The sequence below is a fragment of the Mercenaria mercenaria genome, chromosome 6 (genome assembly GCF_021730395.1).
Source record: "Mercenaria mercenaria strain notata chromosome 6, MADL_Memer_1, whole genome shotgun sequence".
Classification (NCBI taxonomy): Eukaryota; Metazoa; Mollusca; class Bivalvia; order Venerida; family Veneridae; genus Mercenaria; species Mercenaria mercenaria.
Genome location: NC_069366.1, coordinates 88,650,922 through 88,674,778, shown reverse-complemented (window position 1 = coordinate 88,674,778; position 23,857 = coordinate 88,650,922). Strand labels below are relative to the sequence as shown.

The window sequence follows — 23,857 nt, the reverse complement described above, 5'->3', positions numbered from 1 at the left end:
AAAATGAACTTACCAACCCCATCCCAGCTTAACAAGAAAGTGTTAACAGATTTGTAACTTTTTTCATTGTTGAGTTTTGTTGGCATTTTTCAATATTTTTTTCGTCGTTTATACATGTTTGGTCGTTTCAAAGTCTTTTCGATGAAATGTTCTGTCTATGTTTTGTCGTGCTCCAATAAAATACATTGGCCTGTGTCAAGTGGGTGGAGGCCAATTGTCTTCACGCGTTGTCATGCAGCCCAAAGTATTTTCATTCCATATGGAAACTATCAAACAACAATTTATTGATAAAATGTTTCATACTTTTTAAGTATTAAAGTTCTTGAACGACAAAATCATAATCTTACGACGTTTGTAAATATAACCCTACACCACAAGGTACGTTTACATGGCCAACTTCCAGTTTTCATTAGGCAGTGTGACGTTTGTAAACAACCATTGCCAAACAAATGTGGGTACTAGAATGCAACAGCTGTATATATCTATATTGAAGAAAAGCAACCGCTGTTGGACTGTAAATATTTAGACATGCAAGACCCACAGCTACCTACTAAAATGAAATTCAAACAAGCTTATATAAACACGTCTGAAAAGATTTTATAAGCACCATTGATATATTAAGCTATAACTCGCAGACTAACAAACAGTTGAGTAGATTTAATTCTTTCTAGCCATGTTTTCTGAAAGTCAAAAATGAAATGAGTGGAAACTGCACTGGTTGTCAAAAACAACAGAACTGAAAATGTGGCAGGCTTGGTTTGATTGTGCCCGTCCACGGACGGTAGCGGAAATGCACTGCTATCGTCAATCGGGTTGTGCAGACCTCAATATTTGCCATTAGTCTACGGCCATTTGTAATCCCGCTCGAAAGTAGTTGAAAAATATAGCCACATATACCAAATTATTCCTTGGTCCAAGACAAACAAGAAATATCTTTAAAAATGATGGTCGGCGAATTGTAATAAGGAAAGAAGTTTATGAATTTTTCATCTAACATTCATCTTTCATCTAACATTTTTCAAATTGTAAAACTAAACACCACACTTTAACAATTTAAATGGTTCTCTTTTAGTTTTTCGCAAAGGTTTCGTAGGGTTGCAATTTTGTTTCGTTTATCCTTAGACAAATAATCACAGCAGTAGTTTGATGAAGATTCATGAAGCGGTTCATGAGAAGAGGTCATTAAACGTGTTTATATTTTTAGCTAAATTGGTCCCTATCCCCATTTGTAACAAAATAGCAGGAGACCTTACGATATTGTTACACATCGAGTTTGATAAAAGTCCATTACATTTTAGTGGTTGATGCGAAGAAAGGCATATCTACTTTTAGCTATAGTGGTCCCTAATAGGGCCCAAGTTCCTATATAAAAATTGGAAGAGGACCTTATAATGATGCTCCAGACCAAGTATGACAAAGATCCACCAAGCTGTTCATGAGACGCTGTATAAAGGCATTTCTAGTTTTAGCTCTAGCAGCCCCTAAAAGGGGTCAAATGTCCCAGCTGAACAAAGTTGGTTGCCGGCCTAATAAAGATGCTACAAATCAAGTTTGATTAGAATACATGAGAAAAAATCAATTAAAGGATTTTTTTTTTATTATTATTATTTATTTCTAAAATAGGCCAACTGATCCCGCTTTAACAAATGCATATTCGCTATTCATGAATCTTTGGACAATGACGTCACACCTATAAAAAAGTGAAGGTCAAGCAAAACATACAATTGTAATTATTTCAATATTTCTGTTTCATAAACAAAGTTTGACCGTAGTCATATCACATAGATAAACTGTATGCAGCGTACCTTCATTTCAGTGTAATGAGATTCAGTCATTATATAGCATATATATAATGAAACAGATTTCAACTGAGTTCAATATTTGCATATCATACTAAAGAAAAATATTCATATATAATATATCAGTTAAATAATTTATAACAAATATATCAAAGCAAACAAGTACTCATTTTAATATGCAATCTGAATAAGTCACAAAGCAAGAAACCTTTTCATATACAGACGACAATTGTAACAAGGGAAATCTTTTAAAAAGCACTTCTCTACATAAAAGACTCTTATCACACCCTTATTCATGTGATACGCAGACCGTATTCATCTCTTTCTTTAATTTGATATATGTTGGTATTTGAACAGGTTTTTATCATATTTATTAAACTTACTTATCATTTTGAGATATATCAATATTCTTGCTAAATACACTGAGCCAAAGTTAGCTTTAAAACTGTGAACAGCGTCGTTTAGGATAAACGCTTTGTCTACATTTCACTCAGCGTAGCACAATCAACAGAGTGAAAGAAATTGACACTCTCGTCCAATCAGGAAGAGTGTTGCATAAATCTTCCATTTTGATAAATTATCTATAATGCGTTATCAAGTAGTTTGATTTGCAAACTGAAGTCACGTGACATAGGTAACGAAAACGAATTTAGACGGCGTTCGCCGAAAAACAATATGTATGTATCTCTTCTGGGGACCGCGACTAAATCCGGAAATGACGTCATCAATATGGCGACTGATTACGAAAATAAAACTGCTGATTAATTTCTGAAAAAATCAGTAAAAGTGCTTATAATATCGAATATCATGTCATTAAACAAGCCAATGGGACATTTCAAATATCTATATTTACACTTTATCAGGAAACAATATATTCAATTTATTTTAACTGTTTAATTTGTACCCCACCCACTTAATTTACAATGCATTTTTACACGCCGCTTCAACCTCTTGATACTAACTATTTTCGACTATTCCTATGGTGTTGAATTTGAAATAAGTCAATTTCCGAAAGTTACAAGAAATATAACATATAATAAGGGAATATATGTTACCAATATCTGCTTTTAATAAGTACCTAGAAGGAAAGGAATTTGAATGCAGTAAAACTCAATGTCGGCACAAATAGTTGTCTATGCTCTTATTATAAGATTATGTGCAAATTACATGCATTGTTTGCGAGTTCATTTTGATTAGATTTAAGCATGATCAAGACGATTAAGCCAGTAGAAGTTTAACAGATCGTTTTTAATTAATGCAAGTGTTAAATTCATGATAGTCTTCTTAATTACTCTGAATTACTGGTTAATTGTATTCATTCAGGCTTGACATCAACACTGAAAGTGTTCTATTTAATTCGTCTTCATCCCCGCGATAACAAAGCTATCTACAAACAGTATTATTCATTACCCCTGCATTTAAAACGTTCCGAGTTTAATATGAGCTTTCCGCAATTACGTTTAGCTAATTGCAGCAGGAAGGGCATCAGGGGCATGGGGTAGTCATTTCATTGCCTTTTTCATCATTCCTTCTCTGTAACTGCAAGTATTTCTCAAAAGATCTGTGATATACTCTGCAACGCCTCTTTAAACACTGCTGCAATGCAGGTATAGTTTAGAACATGATAAATACATGAACAAAGTAAAGCATATAGACAGAAAGCTCAAAACGTAAAATAAAGGAAAGTGCGGCAACGCCTTGGAAGGTCAGTTCTAAAACAACGCTGGTGTGCTTAAAACAGTATTTTGGCAACAATGCTCACACTCTATATCCCAACCATATTCAAATGTGATAGAACAGTATACATATAAGTAAGCCGTCGACTGCTGAATGTCTTATTCACGAAAGGGAAACTAAAGGCACGTTATGTGAAAAACAAAAATGATTGGGTAAATATCTACATGAAAAACCTCTGGTCCTTTAGTTTTATGGAGTTCATTTAATATTATCACAACAGAATTCCGCTTAAACTGGTGCTAAAAGGCGTAAGGGTATTTCACCTTTCTAAATCTCTCATGAACAATCTTAATCAACCGAGTCTTCTATTATTTTGATTAGATGAGTTCTATACTTTCAAGGGATCTTCTTAAGCTTTTAACAAATCATTTGCCCATGTTCTCCATGCCGTTGCAGAAAACAGAACAACAGCAGAATATAATTAAGGATCCTACGAATCAGGAAAGCAAAAACATATCAAAGTAGCTCAGTATTAGTGGGCTTTAAGAACTATCATGGCGTCGTCCACCTCTTTCGTTAGACACGATCAAATAGGAATATCTAGCATCCAGCTGACAAAGGACTTAACACCAAATTTGCAATATATCTCGAAATAAATGTGTCAAAACCGCATATGATAACACATTTCATCATTTTACCAAATACATTTGGGACAATTTCTATTGAATTTGATAAATAACTATTAAGTATTGTTTTGATACACTTGGTAACAGAAGTGTTTTAAATTGCTATTAAAGGTAAAAACACACACTAAATTACGATACTGGCATTAGGTAGAATTCTCGCAGTTGATAATAGCGGTATTTCTGCAAAAGGACATATTGATAACGTTCATTGAATTCTTGAAAGACACTCTTGCAAAGATATGGTGATTACATAAAGGTAAAGGAAAAGGTATATATCAAACGTCGCATATAACCGACAGACAACCTGACCTACAGCTATTGTGAGATAAACCACGCATCTGGTAACAGATACCTACCTGGTCCGATAGATTTCAAAAATGTATATGGGGAACATCCCCCACCCATCTAAATAGAATAAAAGCTTGGGTAAATTAGTGTACTTAAATCAATTTCAAATATGGAGATACATGTATGTCAATCCCAAGCGATGCAGTATTGTAGTCTACATTTAATAACTGTACCTCCCTGGCACAAAAATATCAACTATTGAGCAACAACTGATTGTCCGTATTTGAAAACATCATCAAGAATGCGTGAATTATTGTTGATATAGTAACCACAGCTGACTGTATAACATTTCCCAAATCATACGAAAAATATCTGCGACAAGCTAGGCAGAAATAGTTCCCACGGATTACTTATTACATCTCGAAAAAATGCATTCCTAACCGGACATCAATGTTGTTCAATTCGGAGAGGGTTTGACAAACTGCTTCACATGGTCACATGAACAAATAGCAATATGAAAAAGGGAAAAGGCTTAATTGAAATTTAATGCATAAAATGTGTTTAATTTAAGCAGTTCCTTTGTCATTCATTAGATTATTAGGTAAATAGATATAAGGAGTAAAGAAATCATATGGAACAATTAACAGCACACCTTGTAATTGTTGGATTTCAATTTTTCAAGGAATGTTTTTTTTTCTTCAGAGTTTGCATATACTTTGTCGCAATATCGTTTCACGCGGGGTAAAATATCAGTTAGGCATGAAGTTATACCGTAACGACAAAAAAAATTAGTATTTTTAGATGTAAAAGGGTCAAATTATCTATGAAACGAGCTTAATGTGACTGTATATGCAGTTAAGGAATCCATCATAATCTTGCTGATCATCTATGCGAACTTCGAAAATACAAACTTTAGGGATGTGATTTGAGGCCAAATCCTGTTCATTAGAAGGACTCAAGGTGTAGGTTTAACTACTATAAATGTCTTTATGTAAAACGTAAATATACTGTAGGCATTAACCGACGATGACATCATAGACCACTTAGTATACTGAACTAAAACGTACATAGAGAAATCTTCTGATGATTCCTTTCGTAGATTTCTTTAACTCAGGTTTACGGGGAAGTATGTATTAATTGGATTTATCAATTTCAATAGGAGAATCTGCACTATAAAATAGTTTACATTTTAAAGCTGTTATATCATTAGAAACAACATTCTTAAGATTGCATTATGTAACAGATTTTTTTTCTATTGAGTTTGCATTCTGGCCACATTGTCGGGCGTTAAGCCAATCTGACACACTCATACAGATAACAAGGGCATATAGATATATATATATAATTATGTTATTTGACTATGGAAGTGATAGAGTATTAGACAATTTCTAATTTTAATCGAGCATACTGTGTCATTTAACAGAAATTTGATCACTTAAAACCGTTATTTAGTCATTTTCGGCATTTTCTGATATTCATGGATATTTTTCATTTTAAGCATAGTTAATTCCATCTTATTTTTCATAAAAGTGTTGTATCTGCTAGAATAAGCATAACCTTCACTAAATATATCAATTTTACAATCATTTCAAAGACGTAGTCACTTGTAATTATTCAGCAGTCATACATTTTCTGCCTTTCGTATTTTCTCTTTAGCCGCCATATTTATGACGTCATAACTTTTTCCAGTCGCGTGTCTGGAAAGAGATACATGGGAAATTACTTTAACTCACTTCAATCTACAATGTGGTATAGGTCTCTATATTTCTCAATATTTTTCTCACGGCGGCCCATATTCCCACAAATCGACGTGCACTAATGTAACACGTACGTACCAAAATACAGTTAAACACCCACGGCGGTGTACATGGACCGTTCATTTAACAGTACCAAACTATGAAAGCGGGAGTGCTGGAACCATCCAAGCCAAAATATTCAAGCTGAAAAAACTAATCAGTACCACTAACACAACATATATATTTGTATGCAAACACTGTTATATCTAAATAGTAAAATATGTTGCAAAACAATGATCCCCAGGTACATAAAAGCATTATTGTACGAGTATGTTGTATATGATTTTAATAAAATGATAAAATATCTAAATATTACGGAGCTCCTAAAGTGACATCCGATACAATTTTATTTTAAATATTTTACATTCTTTTTTTTTTATTTCGTTAAAACGCAATGCTGTTTCGTAAATTTTATTAAATAAAAAAAGCATGAGATACCGAAAATAAAGGTATCGGATGTCACTTTAAGGGTTCTGTAAAATATAAAATAGCATATTAGTAGTTTTTCCAAAAATGAAATGTTGATTTGCATACAATATTTGTAGTAACATGCAGAATGATTACTAACTGCATACTAATAAGAAATACGCATGAAAATATAGTGCACAACTTTAGAAAGGACAGCGTGACTATAACAAATTATATATGAATATTGTAAAATGTGTCAAAATATGTAGAAAACATTTATTTGTTTCAGCGTATGTCGAAATTGCTTTCATAGAGTGACCACCAGATGCATTATTTTCTCGAGTGGCATAGCCACGGGTAATTTTTCACGAATGAAAGATGTTTGATCGTACTGGTGAAAAAAAAACCCACTAAATTTTCTCCTTTTTAATGCTTTCCATGATTTTAACCAAACATCTATATTTGACATTTTTCCCTTTGAAATTATTATTATTATTATTATATACCACATTTATATAGCACTCTTTTCATATAAAAATACGTTCAAAAGTGCTTTACATAAAAACATTTATATAATGTTCAATAAAAAATGGAAATTGAACTATTATAGAAGAAATTAAAATTACATTACGGTAATAAGATACCAAGCATTTTAAATTGGAAGGTAGGCAGATCAAAACATGAAACAAAAATACAATATCATAAAACATTAACTGACCTATCAAAGACACAGGCCAGAGCAGAAAAGAACAGAAGATATCTTACATTTTGAACAGACAGAATTAAACAGTATGATGTCTGCGAAATGCATCACAGCATGCAAACCGACCCGGATGATTGGGTCAATCCCTACCTAAACGGTCCGGAGAACATCCATGATACATCCCACAGAAAAAAAACACCGCCAACATTATTCTGTCACACTGGAGTTTCTTAATTAAAGTAATTAATTGGCCGGCAAAGTACCTACATTATAAATCAGGTAATCAGTGAGATGTTTAGTTTGCCAAAGAATTGTATGAAATAATGCGTCTTTAGCGCTTTTTTGAAACTTTGCCGGTCTTGCACTCTCTTATGCCAGATGGGAGGGCATTCCATAACCTCGCGCAGCTGTCTGAAAGCTCCTGTCACCAATCGTATTGTTCGACATTTGGGCACCACTAGTTTTTAATGCATTATTCTGCGATCTCAGATTTCTGGATGGTGTATATATTTCTAGCATGTTCGCTACATAAGCTGGTGATTGATCTTTGAGTGCCTTATATGTATGTGTTATAATTTTGTATTCTACCCTACATTGCACAGGAAGCCAATGGAGTTCACGCAGAACAGGCGTTATATGGTCGTATCTGGATGTTCTGGTTACGATTCTAGCTGCCGTGTTTTGGACATATTGCATTTTGTTCATTGACCGTTTTGGAATTCCATATAGAAGAGAGTTGCAATAATCCAAACGTGATTGTAACAAGAGAGTTGATTAGAGATTTGGTTGCGTTTGCGGTTATATATTGTCTGATGTGACTAATTTGCCGCAACTGTGCATAGGAATTCCTACACACACTATTCACATGTTGCTCCATCCTCATGTTCGAATCCAGGAAAGCACCGAGGTTCCTGACACTGCCTGATTGTTTGATTTCAGAGCCGTCCACTTTCACAGTATGTTTGAACAGATTGTGTCTTGTGTTCAGATGAAAATATGATTAATTCTGTTTTTTCAGCATTGAGTTTCAACATGTTAGTATTCATCCAACTTACTATATCCTTTAAACAACTTTCAACGCGATGAATGGTCTCCTCAATAGACATTTTATTTATTGGTTTGAAGGATTGATATAACTGCGAATCGTCCGCATAGAAATGATTGTTCAGTCCGTGCTTTCTGCAGATAGCTCCGACTGGTTTTGTGTACATTGTGTAGTTCTTTGGCCCCAGGACAGACCCTTGGGGTACACTGTACTTCATTAGCACTGGTTGTGATAGCTCGCCATCTATGCATACGGTCTGGTAGCGGTCACTAAGGTATGACATCATCCATGCGAGTGGCTTGCCTGTAACACCAAAGTGACATTCAAGGCGATGAATCAACGTCCCGTGGTCAATAGTGTCAATGCTGCAGAGAGATCAAGCATCACAAGAACAGTCACATTGTTCTTATCCAACGATTGAAGAATGTCATTTTGAACTTTTAATAGGGCGGTTTCGGTTGAGTGGAATTTTTTATAAGCAGATTGATTAACTTCATGAAGTTCGTTGTTTCTCAGATGATTTTCAATTCGAACATCTACCACTTTTTCTAAGATTTTAGACAGAAACGGCAAGTTTGACACAGGTCTATAGTTTTTTAGGACATTAGAATCTAGGCTTGGCTTTTTTAGAAGAGGTCTTATTCGTGAATGTTTGAACGCTTTGGGCACATACGCAGCATCTAGAGATGCATTCATAATGTTGTTATCACTGGTGTTAGTTCGTCAAGACATTCTTTTAATAACCATGTTGGGATAGGATCTAGTTCGCATGATTTGTTCGCTGACTTTTTGATAATTGATTTCACTTCGTCTTCTGAGGCTTGAGTAAACTCTACATAATTGACACCTGTGTATTCAGTTTTCTATGTCATCTAATCAGATACAGATTGTGTTTGCGATGCTATATCGTTTCTGATTGTTTCGATCTTTCCAATAAAGAAGTCACTGAAATCTTTTGCGAGATGCTGTGGAGATGATTGTGATGGTAAAATCACCTGATTTGTATCGCCAAGAAGATTTTTGGTAATCTTTGATAAACTCTTACGATCACTGCCACATGAGTCAATTTTGCCTGTATAGTATTCAACACGAGCTTGTTTTAGCATCTTATTCACTTCAGCACACTGTGTTCGGTAAATTTGGTGATCGATTGTGAGCTTACTTTCACGCCAGACATTAGAAGATGTACTAAATATGATTATTAAAAAAGTTATAAGAAAATGCAAGACACATAACTTTATTTATGCTTTTCCCCCCAATCTTTAACAAAATTTAAAACCATGGTTATCATAAAATGCCATATTACGAGTAGATATTTCATTGGTTTTTATTTAACCTATGGAAACTGCTTAGTAAGATGGCTTTTTTGTTTCAGTTGTGACTGATAAGTAAGTAGGAACATGGCGACATGTCATAATAAATCATTGCGCAAAGTAACACCTGGTGGCTTATTCAATTAAATAATATCATCGTTGTTAAAGTAGAACATCAACGATTTATTATCAATATTTTTAGATGTCGCTTCCTTCCTGTACCAATCAGTGAGGTCACCCAAAAAAAAAAACCAAACAAAAAAACAAAACAAAAAATCAAGAACGTGTTGCATTGCCATTGAGGCTCGCGGCAGGTCACAACGTTGGCTATACATCCTTTGTTAGGCATTTATCAAAGTGTGGTGAAGTTTTCTGGAGCACATCTTTAGCAAATACATCACTATCAGACTTTGCATATAATACTGAAAAAATACGCATGGAATATAAAAGTCTTACAGGAAAATGTCAACAGACTTTTTCCGTGCAGAGTTCATTTTCAGCATAGGTGCTAAAACGTTATTTAATACAATACTTAACTGTTAATTTACGTTTTTTTAATGTCTTAATTTTTGGCAAACAAGCATCCTAGATTGTGATGAAATGTACCATGGTCCGTCATTATTTTCCTCCTGATAGTTTTGAATATTTTTTATTAACAGCACTGCCGGGTGACTTTGAATATTGAAATTTTGAAAAATTTCTAACGACACAAATTGAAATAAAAATAAATGTCACGGATAGACAAATATTCATGAATGACGAGCTATACACCGCTACCTGACCCAGTTCTTTCTAATTGACCAAATATGACTTTAATTATAAAAAACGTGGATTTATTTACTTATTCGAGAAAAGATACTCTACTTTTTCTTTGTGGTTTTTCTTTTTCTTTTCCTGAAGTAGACCAGTTCACAAAATCGTGTCCTTTATACATGCTTTTCACATCACATATCAATAAATTCATCCCACAATTTGTTTTATCTAATCAATTCAAACATTTTATGATGATGTTCTTTGGCATAAACAAATAATATGAATTAATGATATAAAACAGAAGTTAAGGTACTTGAAAACCTAAAAAGATAATTAAAATTGAGTTTAAAGTATACACATTGTTCAATTAAATGTGCTACAATCACATAAAGATATTATCGGCACTGGAGACATTATGTCTTAATGCAAACACTACTGATTTTGAATTGAACCCTTTGCTTACAATTGAACTCATATCAATGACATATTTAATCTGATATTGAAATAGGACATAAAAATAAAAAACAATTATTATTCAATCTATATTTATAGTCCTTTCTATTGGTCTAGATGTAGTCACATGATCAATGATAAAAAGTCGTATTGACTCAAAGGCGGAGCCAAAAACAAGCATTGACCTCCAGCTGTTACGTCATTACGGTTTGACGTCAAAACAATGCGACGTCGTACACAATTTACTACGAAAAATGACCAAAGGCTGCAGATATTTGTATTTAATTTTCTTATAGTTACAAGTAAGCTGGATTTAATAATAAACAATTGTTGCCTTTTAGGTTCGGTCGATATGTGGATTTATCGACCTGATAAAAGCGATATCAACCTCGGGCGCACCCTCGGTCGATATCGATTTTATCAGGTCGATAAATCCACATATCGACCTCACCAAAAGGTAAATATTGTATAATGCGTTTACACATAGGACCGGCAATAAAATCTTACAGAGGAGGCATATAATTCAGTCAAATAAAATGATAGCGGACTTGGATTGACTGAGCCTGTTCATGAGATGTTTTGAATTGTGTGCCAATCTAATCTAATGCCCCACTGGGTAACTGCTTAAGTGGAATTTTATCATAGAACATGGAGTGGACTCCATATTGTTCCGTAGGACCAGAATTAGTAGCATTAATGATATAATCATACTGGCTAGCAAATCTACACTTATCGATTGATACTTTATTACACATGTATGTCGTCGTCCAGCTCCTGAATGTGCCTTGTAATTATTTTCTTTAATTCTTTGTTTCTTGTCAAGCTGATTTATAAGCTCAAGTTTTCAGTAAATTGGAAACGTTGCATTGAAAGGCATAAATTGAAATTACATTCTCGCCATAGATTGCCGCTGTACGTGCATGGTTGTTATATATGATCTCCGTATATCCACATCACACATGTCTTTCGTCCCTACTTATAGTATTGCTCAAAATAAATAACTTATTGACCTTTAATTGAAAAAACAACAACACTTTTTGATCATTTAAATGTAATGGCATTCTGTACACAAACACAATTTAAAATACATTCCAGGGTAGAAGTTTTCTGTATTTTACGATGGAGAACAAGGTCCTTAAATAAAAAGCCTATAAAATTCTGTAACACAACAAAGCGGTGTTTCCATTTTTGGACTGTACGTTGTAACAATGACGCTGACAAGGGTAAGTTGATGTAGTAATCATCAAGTTTATATTTAATTTATATATAATTACGTTTAGCAATTTTACAGACGTCATGACAATTTTAAATTATCCGTTTTATCTTGAAAATTCTAAAAATGATAATCTGAAATTATAATTTATAATTCTTATGCCATAGAGAAATTCTAACAATTTTAGAATAAGAAATATATAGAAAATGCTTATTAAGCAGACTAAACACATCTAGAATTCAGCTTCTAGGGCGGTGCGTGAGGGGTGTTGCACTTTATATTACCTCATTTAAACTCAATCTGCTATTATTTTGCTCGGTTGTGTTCTATGCTTCCAAGACATCATCTTGTATTATAAACTATTCTAGCATGACACTGCTTTCTTGTCACTATTCGGGTGTTTTAAAAGGATAGTAAACATGTGTTAACAGAGAGATTCTCGCCCTCAGGTGCTGTCAAAATACATTTTATATATGCGTGTTCCGTGACAATGCGTAAATGCATTACGGCCCCAAAACGGATAATTCAAAATGAAATGACGTCAACGTGATAAAACAAACATTCCCGCGCTTTTCATGAAATTAAATGGCGTTGAGGGGCAATATATTAATTTACTAGGTTTTATGCGTTTTATGCTAGAATAGCGTTAGCGTAAGTTCATTCCGTGTCATAACATCTTCAGAATCCTTCGGGATTCTGCAGATGTTAGAACACGAAAAAACATGCGTTCTCCCTTCAATCGAAAATAATCCTTCTAAAAACATATCCTATTTTTTAAATTAAATTTTCAAGTAATTATTTTGAAAGGCATAATGCCTCTTATTGTTTTCAGCAACGTCTGCTTTTAATACTGGTTTCCTTAAGTACGATGCTACCAGTAGGAAATGGTCAGATTGTAGAAGCAGATATGCCAGTAGAGCTGATAGAATGTTTCCAGTTGTTACGCAATAAAACTGGTGACGTCAGTCAGACGTATGAAACAAACGAAGACGTCTATATTCAATGTCTAAAAGAGTTTCTATGGAAAGAAGGAAGCGTACAATGGAACAACTTCAACATAACTGAGAAGGACAAAGGATACATAAATTCAGTCATTGGTTCGGTAAATACTTTATAAATTACGAAAATCATGCGAAGGATTAACATAAAGCTTACCGATTTTTTATATATCTGTTTTAGTGACTTATTAACATAAAACAATGGCTTATATTTGATAATTTCATAGTGAAGTTGTCAAATATTATTTCTACGAATGGGGAAAGAACAAGCATTAAAAATAATAGGATATATTTCACATTTGAATATGCTTCCATGATGTAGTTGTCCATGTTTAGCGATAACCAAAATAGATCTAAAATTAATTTTAACACGACCCGATTCATTTTCCTATTAAACAAAGAAGGCTAAAAATTGTGTGTTATTATACATTCTAACACGATCCGATTCATTTTCCTATTAAACAAAGAAGGCTGAAAACAGTGAATTATTATACAACCATTAACTGTTCTGACGTCACAATTATTACATCATAGTGTCAAACGGCATAGCGGCGCGCTGGAAAAGAAACCGATCGAAAACAGGCAAATATTTAATGAATGCCGTCAAGGATGTACTTTAAAGTCCTTGGTAACGTGTTAGAATCGAAATAATATATCTCATTTAGTGATTTGCTCTTAAATAAAATCATTGTTAGTCGTTCAGATGCGTATTATAATATAATTCCTTCGCATCTGAACTCAAAACAATGATTTTATTCAGCGACAAATCATAAATGAGATATATTATTTCTTAAATATTATGTCATTGGTAAAATAAAAACAAAATTTTACTTGTATGACGTCACGACGTAGTGCGTCTAAATCTTTCAATATTTGCTTAAAACCACTGAACAGACATAAAATAAAATGAAAACTGGCTTGCTTTACATTTAAAACATTTCCTCTCGAACTCAATGCATCTTGCGTCAGATGTTTAATGAGTGAAAGACATTTCATTATTTGGATAATTGGACCACTCACCGCATCCGATGTAAGTACTTCCCCTTTAAAACAAAACCAAATGTTGAATTTAGCATATTTGTAAGCGGAACACCTAAAAACATACGCAATCAGGACATTGTGTTGATTGGTCAGTAAAAAAAAACGCAAAAAAGACATATTTTCCTAAAGTCTGTGATAATATTGAATGCGACATGATGGTGTAAACATAATGATGTTTATTACATGAGTACCTATAAATAGTAACAATTTTGTGCAGAAAATTCTCCTGTTATCGTATTGCTTCATGCATTACCACAATATCAAAATTGGTCCCGGGGCCATTATCCATAATGGCCCTGATAGGCGTTAGCGCGGGAAATTAACGTCAGTAATCAGAAATGACGTAATTACGTTTGAAAAGGCAAAAGCAGCTAATAGTTCAGTTTTGGTTTTGCTATCTGAAGCGTAACGTCGTGTTTTTCACGAAATGGCTAATTTTCAATCCCAAACTATATCATAAGCAGCACAATACACAGTAAAGGCATTTGATTTTGATACAGTTGTATGTAATAGAAATATAACAGGAAAATCTGAAAATTATTGTGCCATTAGATGCTACTAGCCATAAAATTGGCAAACTAAACTTTTCTTACTAGATTTAGGGTTGAACATAAATTATTTCTCGAAGGATATTACACGACGTTACACTCAAGATAATAAAACTAAAACTGAACTATTCGCTATTTTACCTCCATGAAATGTCATGGCGTTTTTTTCTGTTTACGGACGTTTATTTCCCGCGCTGACGTCAGGGCCATTATTGGTAATGGCCCCGGGGCCAATTAATATAATGTGATGATGCATGAAGCAATGCGATAACAGGAGCATTTTCAGCACAAAATTGTAACTATTTATAAATACTCATATAATAAATGCAATTGTACTTTTAAACATTCTCTTCAACTTAATTGTCATTCTGTTACAGTAACTGTCATATTACTATTGTTGCAATTTTTTATTGTCATGATCATGTTATTATTAATACTAGTTTATGTCTATGTGTTGTATATGCATTAGACTTAATAAGCTTTATGTTCTGTACTATTCTGATAATATCTGTTGTTAAAATCTGTTTGTTTTTTTCAGTTTCTGACAGTTTAATCCACCTGACATTTTATCAGAATACACTTTTTCAGGTCTTAAAAACTACTAAAAATTCATAAATTTATCATCGTCAATGTTCAAAGTTTTTTTTCTAGAAAATAAATGTTATTTCAAATTAAAACACAACACGCGTGCGTTGTACTGCTTAGTGATTGGTAGATGAGCTGTAGCTTTTTACAGTTGGTGGTTTTTCCGATATTTTAATGTGGTTGAAAACCACATTGATACATGTATTTAATTCAATCATCATGATTTAAAACTTTTTTGTACTTGTAGATGGCCATTTGTCTGAATTAATAAGGATTTTTGAGTGCAAAGTTTTTATTTCAAGAAAAAGATATGTAATACTATGGAAGGCAAGTGCGCCATGCTAATTGCCAAATGCGAAATGTCGAATATGTAAAGCCAAATACTTAACGCTAAGTGCTACACACCAAATGCTTTATACTAAATTCAAATGATAAATGCAAAATAGCTAATGCTTCTTTTCAAACGATGAATACTTATCGTCAAATTATTAAACTTCAGTTATTAATGTTTTGTATCTCTAAAACTAATGAACGGAACTTTTAATTACAGCTGAAATATTTCTGAATATCCAAAATTTACATATTAGTTTATTACTAAGTGAAAGCATAATAGACTGTTTTAAGTACCAAAGGCACAGAGTGCGCGAATGTCGCTTGTATATTCAGATGGTACATTTACCTGCACTATACTGGAAAACTGTACCCATGCCTTTTTATTAAATATAAATTTCGTATTAAACAAATATTAAAATTATATAGTGATATAATCATTTAAGCTCTCTGGAATTTGCTCTTTGAGTTTGAATACTTTTCGGCGCTATTTCTCAAGCATTCTCCCTTTTCTACGAATCATCAGTAGCCTGCCCGCTTGTTTCCTAGTCCAATAAGATTTAAAGGAAATAAATAACAGAACAATTTTGTTTCTTATATGTAATGCATCACTAGCGTTAAACATCACTGATGAAGGTAATTCGGTACGTCCGGGTCATTTTTTTTCTACTAAGTAGAATTTTATTCATCTCTGTTTTTGAAAATATCATTGTATTTTAAGAAAATTCATTCTTAAAAGCCATGATTAATTAGGTAGTTCGGAAAAGAACACATTCAGTATTCATGACCTGTTTTATATTAATATTGTATCGCACAGCTTGTCCGCCGCGGTAGGCAAAAGCGTTACGCTGGACCAGCTAAGGGAACATTTCCAAGGACTGGATTCAGAATCAGACGAGAATATCGAAGAATCTCCGATGGGGAAAGATTTGCATTGCACAGTGCCATTAACCAGATGAAAACAGTAATTGTTTGATTTTATACGCATCTGGCCTGTTTGCATATTTTGATTCTGACTCTAATATCCAGATTTTTTTCTCTCTAAAATTCAGCAAAATTGTTTATTAAAGTGAAGTACGAAAATGAGTTTAGTGGGCAATATGTATGGAACGCCCTAGCTGTCTTCTGATGTTGATATAGCACATTATGCTGTACATATACCGGTACATGAAATGTCTCTATCCATATACTAGTATACATTGTTTATAAATGTATATAAAGAGCTTAACATTGTATATGCGATGCTTCCATCTGTATTTGTGATGATTTTAACTGTGTATATGGTTGTTTCAACTGTATATGTGGTGCTTTTAATAGTATATGCGGTGATTCCATCTGCATTTGTTGTCTTTTTAACTTTATATGCAGTTCCTTCTACTGTATATGTGGTGCATTCAATTGTATATGTGGTGCTTTCAACTGCATATGATGTGCTTTAATATAACTTTTTATCGGAATTACTTTATGTGCGGTGTTTTCGACTTCCATCTGTACATGACTAGATATCGGAAATGGCTCTTTCCGATCAAATACCATGGAAACGTCTTCCTGGTAACTTCATCACTCATACTGAGTATTGTCGAAGATTTAAGTGAGTATTTACAACTTTATCGGAAAGGGCCTGCCATATGTTTATTATTAGAAATTAAGCATTTTTTTTTGTTTCATATCTCATTTTGGCATTAATTTAAAGAAAAATAAATTGTGAAAAAAAAGTTATCAATTTCCGATTTTTAAAAAAAAAATGAATTGTGGACAAAAAATACTAGTCAGCGCATAAACCGTGCTGATCGGAAAGGGCCTAACATGATCGAAAAGAGCCTGCCATATGTTTATTATTGGAAATTATTGAATTATTTCTTCATATTTCATTTAACAAATAAAAATGAAAATAATTTTGAAGAATATTGTTCTAAACTATTATTCTCCAAGATACACATAATGTCCATTTCTGATATCTATCGTTGTAACGTTATGAAAAGTATCCTTGTATGAAATCCTATGTCTGATGTTTTCGGCGATGCTCGTCATTTTTCGTAAGGATAATAAACTGGATCCCATAATGTTGTTTAACCATAATGAAGTTTGCGCCGCATATACAGTTGAAATCACCGCAAATAGAGTTAAAAGTACCGAATATGAATATCAAACCACTACACATAATGAAAAGAGGACCAACGAAAGGTGAAACAACCGCATATACCGTTAAAAGCACCGCATACACGTTAGAAAGCACCACATATAAAGCTAAAATCACCGCATGTGCAGCTGAAACCACCGCATGAAAATGTAAAACCAATCCATATACAGTTACAAGTACCACGTATACAGTAGAAAGCATACCATATAAAGTTAAAAGCACAGTGCATGTAGTTTAAAGCATCGCATATAAAGTCAAAAGCACAACATATAAAGTGAAAATCACCGTATATACAGATAAGAGCACCCCGTATACATTTAAATCCGCATATAGTTAAAAGTACAGTGTACATAGTTAAATGCACAGCATATACAGATAAAGGCGACGCATATAAAGTTGAAAGCACTACATAAACAGTTGAAACGATCGCATACAAAGTTAAATATACCGCACAATCAGATGAAAGTATTGCATATACATCTGGAAGGACCGCATATAAAGTTAAAAACGCCGCACATACTTATCAAAAGCACCCCATACACTGTGTTAATCGCATCATGTACATGTATAAGCACTGCACATACAAATAGAGGCACTTCATATACTGATATATGTACAGCATAAAGTGTTATATCAACATCAGAAGACAGCTATGGCTTTCCATAAATATGTGTCTATGATCGTTCAAACAGTTGAAGTCGAAGTTACACATTTTGCTGATAGATATATCTTTGACTTCCGAGGGATCTAATTTTCAGATTTTATTTACATAACACTCGATAAAATATTTTATATTTTCTGATTAAAGAACATATTTTCCTTTCGGTTAACTGTGCAAAATACACAGCATGGATAGAATTTATGATTTTTCCTTTAAACCTTATTTAAAAATGTTCAGGTTCCCTAAAGTAAAATATTATGTACGCCTTTCGAGAATTTAATACTTGCAATTTTACCAATACGCCATATATCTTAAGCTCAAGCCATAAAGTTCTAATTTGATTCTTAATTATTCCTGCAATTCTATGTGTTATTTTTTATATCCATATAGACAGGACGATATGATATGTTTGCCAACTTGCACCAGGGAATCGTCATAACTTCAGCTCATGGTGGACCAAATTTTCTTGGCTGGCACAGGGTCTACCTTGCTTTGTATGTGTTTATATCGTACTTCGTAAGTTAATACGAAAATCGCCTTGTCCGAAGCCAAAACTCTATAATATTATAATATTATACTGACAACCATTGTTGCATCTTTATCTGATTATAACTATCCCATTAATAACATTTTTTTCCAGCAATAAACATGTTTCAAAACTTAAACCATTTACTTGTTAGAATAGGTAATAGAAAAATTGCTTTTTAAGCAAAAAAATCTTAAATAAACTCATGACTGTAATTTTTAAAAGACATTTACCGTATGACACGCTGGAACGTGAAATACAGTAATTTTTAAGAGATATTTATTGTATGTTACGCTGTAACGTGTAATACAGTAGTTTTTAAAAGATATTTATGTATGTCACGCTGGAACGTATAATACAGAAAATTTTAAAAGACATTTATAGTATGACACGCTGGAACGTGTAATACAGTAATTTTTAAAAGAAATTTATTGTATGTCACGCTGTAACGTGTAATACAGTAATTCTTAAAAGACATTTATTGTATGTCACGCTGTAACGTGTAATACAGTACATGTAGTTTTTAAAAGATATTTATGTATGTCACGCTGGAACGTATAATACTGTAATTTTTAAAAGACGTTTATAGTATGACACGCTGGAACGTGTAATACAGTAATTTTTAAAAGACATTTATTTTATGTCACGCTGGAACGTGTAATGTAGTAATTGTGTGTGTCAATTTCAGAGTTGAAGAAGATTTGCGTATGATAAATCCTATGATATCCCTACCATATTGGGATTCGACCCTTGACTTCGATATGGCTGATCCCGTTGAGTCAATAATCTGGACAGAAACGTTTCTTGGGAACGGTAACGGGTTTGTTACAACTGGTCCCTTTGCTAACTGGGAGGCGGCAGGTGGGCAATTAACTAGAAATATAGGTGGTGGAAGTAGTCTATTTTCGAAGGAGATTATCCGAAGAATACTGACTAGATGTCGTGTAAGGGACATAACATTTCCTACAGCAATGAATGAGTTTAACTTAGAACTTTTCCACGGTGGTCCCCATGTTTGGGTTGGTGGTCAAATGTCTGGTTTAAATACAGCGGCACATGACCCGGTGTTTTTCTTACATCACGCATACGTCGATTACGTATGGGAGCTATTTCGAATTAGACAAGCGACATTTTGTGGGGTAAATCCATCTACTGATTACCCGCCTACTATGGGTCAACACGCTGCAGAACGCCCCATGGATGGCTTTCCCCAGTATCGAAATATTGACGGATACCGCAGCTACTGGACACGGTTCTGGTACCAGTACGAGCGTTCTCCTTCCTGCTCTATGTGGCAACCTTTCTGCGCAAGTCCATATTTACGATGTGACTTGGCACGTCAGCGATGTATATCAGTGGCAAGAATGGGACCTGCTCCTATGGCAAGAGGTTTTGCAGCTGGTGGTGCGGCTGTTGCAGCGGCGTCACCTAGCTCTATGACATCGGCAGTGCAGGCTCGTTCTCAGGAATCAACAATAGCAATCGGGCCACGGTTCAGAGCACCACCTGCGGAGCCAAGAACACAGGATGCTAGAATGGGAATGACACCTGGCAGAATGAGACGATCTGTCAATAAAACATTAGATACAAGAAGAAATAAACCCGGAAATGAGAAAACGTCCAACTTTCCAACACTTGGACCAATGTTTAGAGCACCAACATCAGACAATCGCACTAGAGGCTATCATAATGGAGCATTTACTGGAGGTGTCATTGGGATATATCAAGGTTTGACAAGATTCGAAGCAATGAATAGATCCCAATTTCTAGGCTCAGAGTACATGCAGCTTCTCCCTATGCCAAATTATCACGAGACACCTTTAACCGACCTGCTGAGGCCGCCCGTCAAAAACACATTTGTCCTCAATGGACATGCCGATGTTATACAGTGGGCGTTTATCCCCGTTAGAGTTATATATACTAGTGACTTTGAAAATCCTGTCTCAAATTTTCTAAGAAGCAGGCGTGAATATTCACAACACCAGATTAAACAGTCATCAAATACAACAGAGCCCGAAATATCGGCAACAAGTCAAAAATGTATTCAAGACGAATCTGGTGCAATGCAAGTCAGAATACAGTCCAACGGGCTAAATTATAATGGAGACTACTCCGGTTATGCCCTAATTGACCGCCATTTACCGGTTGACTCTGCTACTACATATATTGGTATAAAATCTCCGGAGGTAGAGCATACTGAAGTAATCTTGTCTGCTGTTCACTCGTGTGGTCTCATGTGCCGAGCTCATTGTCATATACCTGAATCAGTACCGGCTGCATTTAAACCATGTTCTGGGGTTTTGAAAATATCGAACAACGATCCAAACGTGTACGGGCGCACGTATGAGGAGGCAGTGTCTCGTGTTTGGCAAGGAGTACTTTCTGGTGGAGGGGTCCAGAATGAAAACATAAGACTTGTCTTCGATTGCTCTAATGTTGATAAGTCACCATGGTTTTCAGATAATACGTCATCCAATGGCACAATGTTCTGACTTTAGAAATCGGATATGTAAGATAGAAATGGCGAAGGGAAAATTGTTTATGATAATTCAGCATGACAACATATGGCAACTTAGTCGTGTGTTCTAAAGACCACTAATTAATCGTTCCAAAGATTGTTCTACAATATCAGATTGACCATGCCTTAAATTTGCAACGTGCTTTGATTTCCTTCAGCTCTTTTCCCAGCTGTATATTAAATGTTCCTTTTGTGTCATCTTTCTACACGTAAAACCAGCCAATACCGATTGGTTTACAGTGTGAAGCTTCCTTTGTTTCAGTCCTAGGTAATCCCTAGGTAATATAATATTATAATATAATTCGTGAATATTTAATGTTTTACTAATACATCAAAATGTGATACATGTATATAATTTTGAAAATAATCTAAACGCATGGCTTTGTCATGGGACTCCCGCCTCAATAACTACGTTATTATGCTTGTGTGACAAAGTTTGCCAGATAGCGGAGCTAAGATATTTCAAAATGACTAAAATGTCTAGTATATTCGTTTCAAGTTTCCTAAAAGAATGAAACATTTTAGAGGGGGCGCGCACAGAACTCGTTTCCCCTTAGTTCTCATACATCGATGGTCCACGCATTTTAGCCGTTCATGATTGTTTTTCTTCGAAATGGAAAAAGTATGCCGACCGGTGGATCGAAATAAATTTAAGGCTTTACAAAAAACATATTTACATATCTTAAATTGCTAAATGTTTCTTATGCCTCATGTTTTGCAGGGCATGTCTTTGACACTTTTCAAATGTAAATATGCTTTATGCCTTTTATGCCTTTGCAATTCCTCTATGTATTTTTGAGTACTCCCGATATCCCGCATACCCTAGTGCAACTAAGCCAAAAACAAGTCCAATCTTGAAGGTTCAGGTTACTGTAATTCATAAACTTCGGGACTCCTTTACTTTAAATATAATTTATAACAAGAGTACCGCTGTTGCACATTTCTTTTCATGAAAAAACTTAATCAAACCTATTCTTCTAGCATTTTACGCAGTTAAGTTCTATGTATCTAAAATGTCTGCATATATTAAATAGCGATTCTGGTGAACAATTGGAAATTTTATTGACTTTGTGATGGCTAGTTTTATTAAATTTGAAAAATATTAAAGTTTGGATACCATTTTTTTCTCACAATGAAAAAGCAAAAGTAGAACGAAGAAAGCGTTGTACAAAGTCAACATAACAAAACTAAAACACCACTGATTTTAAACACACGGTAGGAATACATGTTATCTGCTGAAAGTTTGTGAAACAACATAAAATCTTGTTTCTTCCAAACCCATTTAAAGTCTGTCGTCTGATTGGCCCCATAACATATGTTAGTTAAAAACAGTATTACATATCGTGATGTAGCCTGGCTCCCTGGCTGCATGGTTATCTTTTATATTAATACTGGAAACATTTTATAAGAAACTTTTAAACCTCTAAAATAGCACAGTTTTGTCTGGTCGCTGAACCACACATATGTTTGGAGCCCGGGGCAATAAAAAAGTCAATGTAGAAACAACCTTCTGGAGTTACTTCCCTCTTAATGAAGAAAACTGATATATGTAAATAAGAACAAACATAGGGACGGGAGCCAGTCTAATCGTGATGAAATGTACTATCGTCCCGTCATTATTTTCTTTCTGATATTTTTTAATATTTTATATTAACAGCACTGCCGGGTGACTTTGAATATGAAATTTTGAAGAATTTCTAACACCAAAAACTGAAATAAAAATAAATGTCACGGATAGACAAAATTAATATTCATGAATGACGAGCTATAAACCGCTACCTGACCCAGTTCTTTCCACTGGTATTGACCAAACATGACTTTAATTGTAAAAACGGGGATTTATTTACTTATTCGAGAAAAGATACTCTTCTTTTTCTTTGTGGTTTTTGTTTTTCGTGAAATTGACCAGTTCACTAAATCGTGTACTTTATACATGCTTTTCACATATCAATAGATTTATCCCAAAATTTGTTTTATCTAATCAATTCAAACAATTTATGATGATGTTCTTCAGCATAGAAAATAATATGAAATAATGACATCAAGCAGAAGTTAAGGTACTGAAAACCTGAAAAGATAATGGAGTTTAAAGAAACCACATCGTTCAATTTGAATGTCCTACCATCACATCAAGATATAATTAGCACTGGAGAGATAATGTCTTAACCCTTTCCCTGCTAAATTTCTATAAAATGAACTTGTCATCTTTCAATTTAGACATCACCATTAACTGTTAAAAGGGATGCACACCGAAAAGATACTGACTGAATGGCGAACAGTGCAGATCATGATTAGACTGCACAGATGAACAGGCTGATCTTGATCTACACTGGTCGCAATGGCAGAATCAATCGTGTCCAGCATGGTAAGGGTTAA

The 23,857-nt window shown here is 34.2% G+C and overlaps 1 protein-coding gene across 1 annotated transcript; it reads left to right on the top strand.

The window, feature by feature from the left end:
* Positions 1–12,077: 12,077 nt before the first annotated feature.
* LOC123549948 (tyrosinase-like protein 2) lies at positions 12,078–23,452 on the top strand. Its single transcript, XM_045338391.2, has 5 exons — positions 12,078–12,144; positions 12,967–13,236; positions 16,454–16,600; positions 18,828–18,931; positions 19,652–23,452. The coding sequence occupies exons 1-5, from the start codon at positions 12,130–12,132 to the stop codon at positions 21,453–21,455; spliced, it is 2,340 nt and encodes a 779-aa protein (XP_045194326.2). The 5' UTR covers positions 12,078–12,129; the 3' UTR covers positions 21,456–23,452.
* The last annotated feature ends 405 nt before the right edge of the window (positions 23,453–23,857 follow it).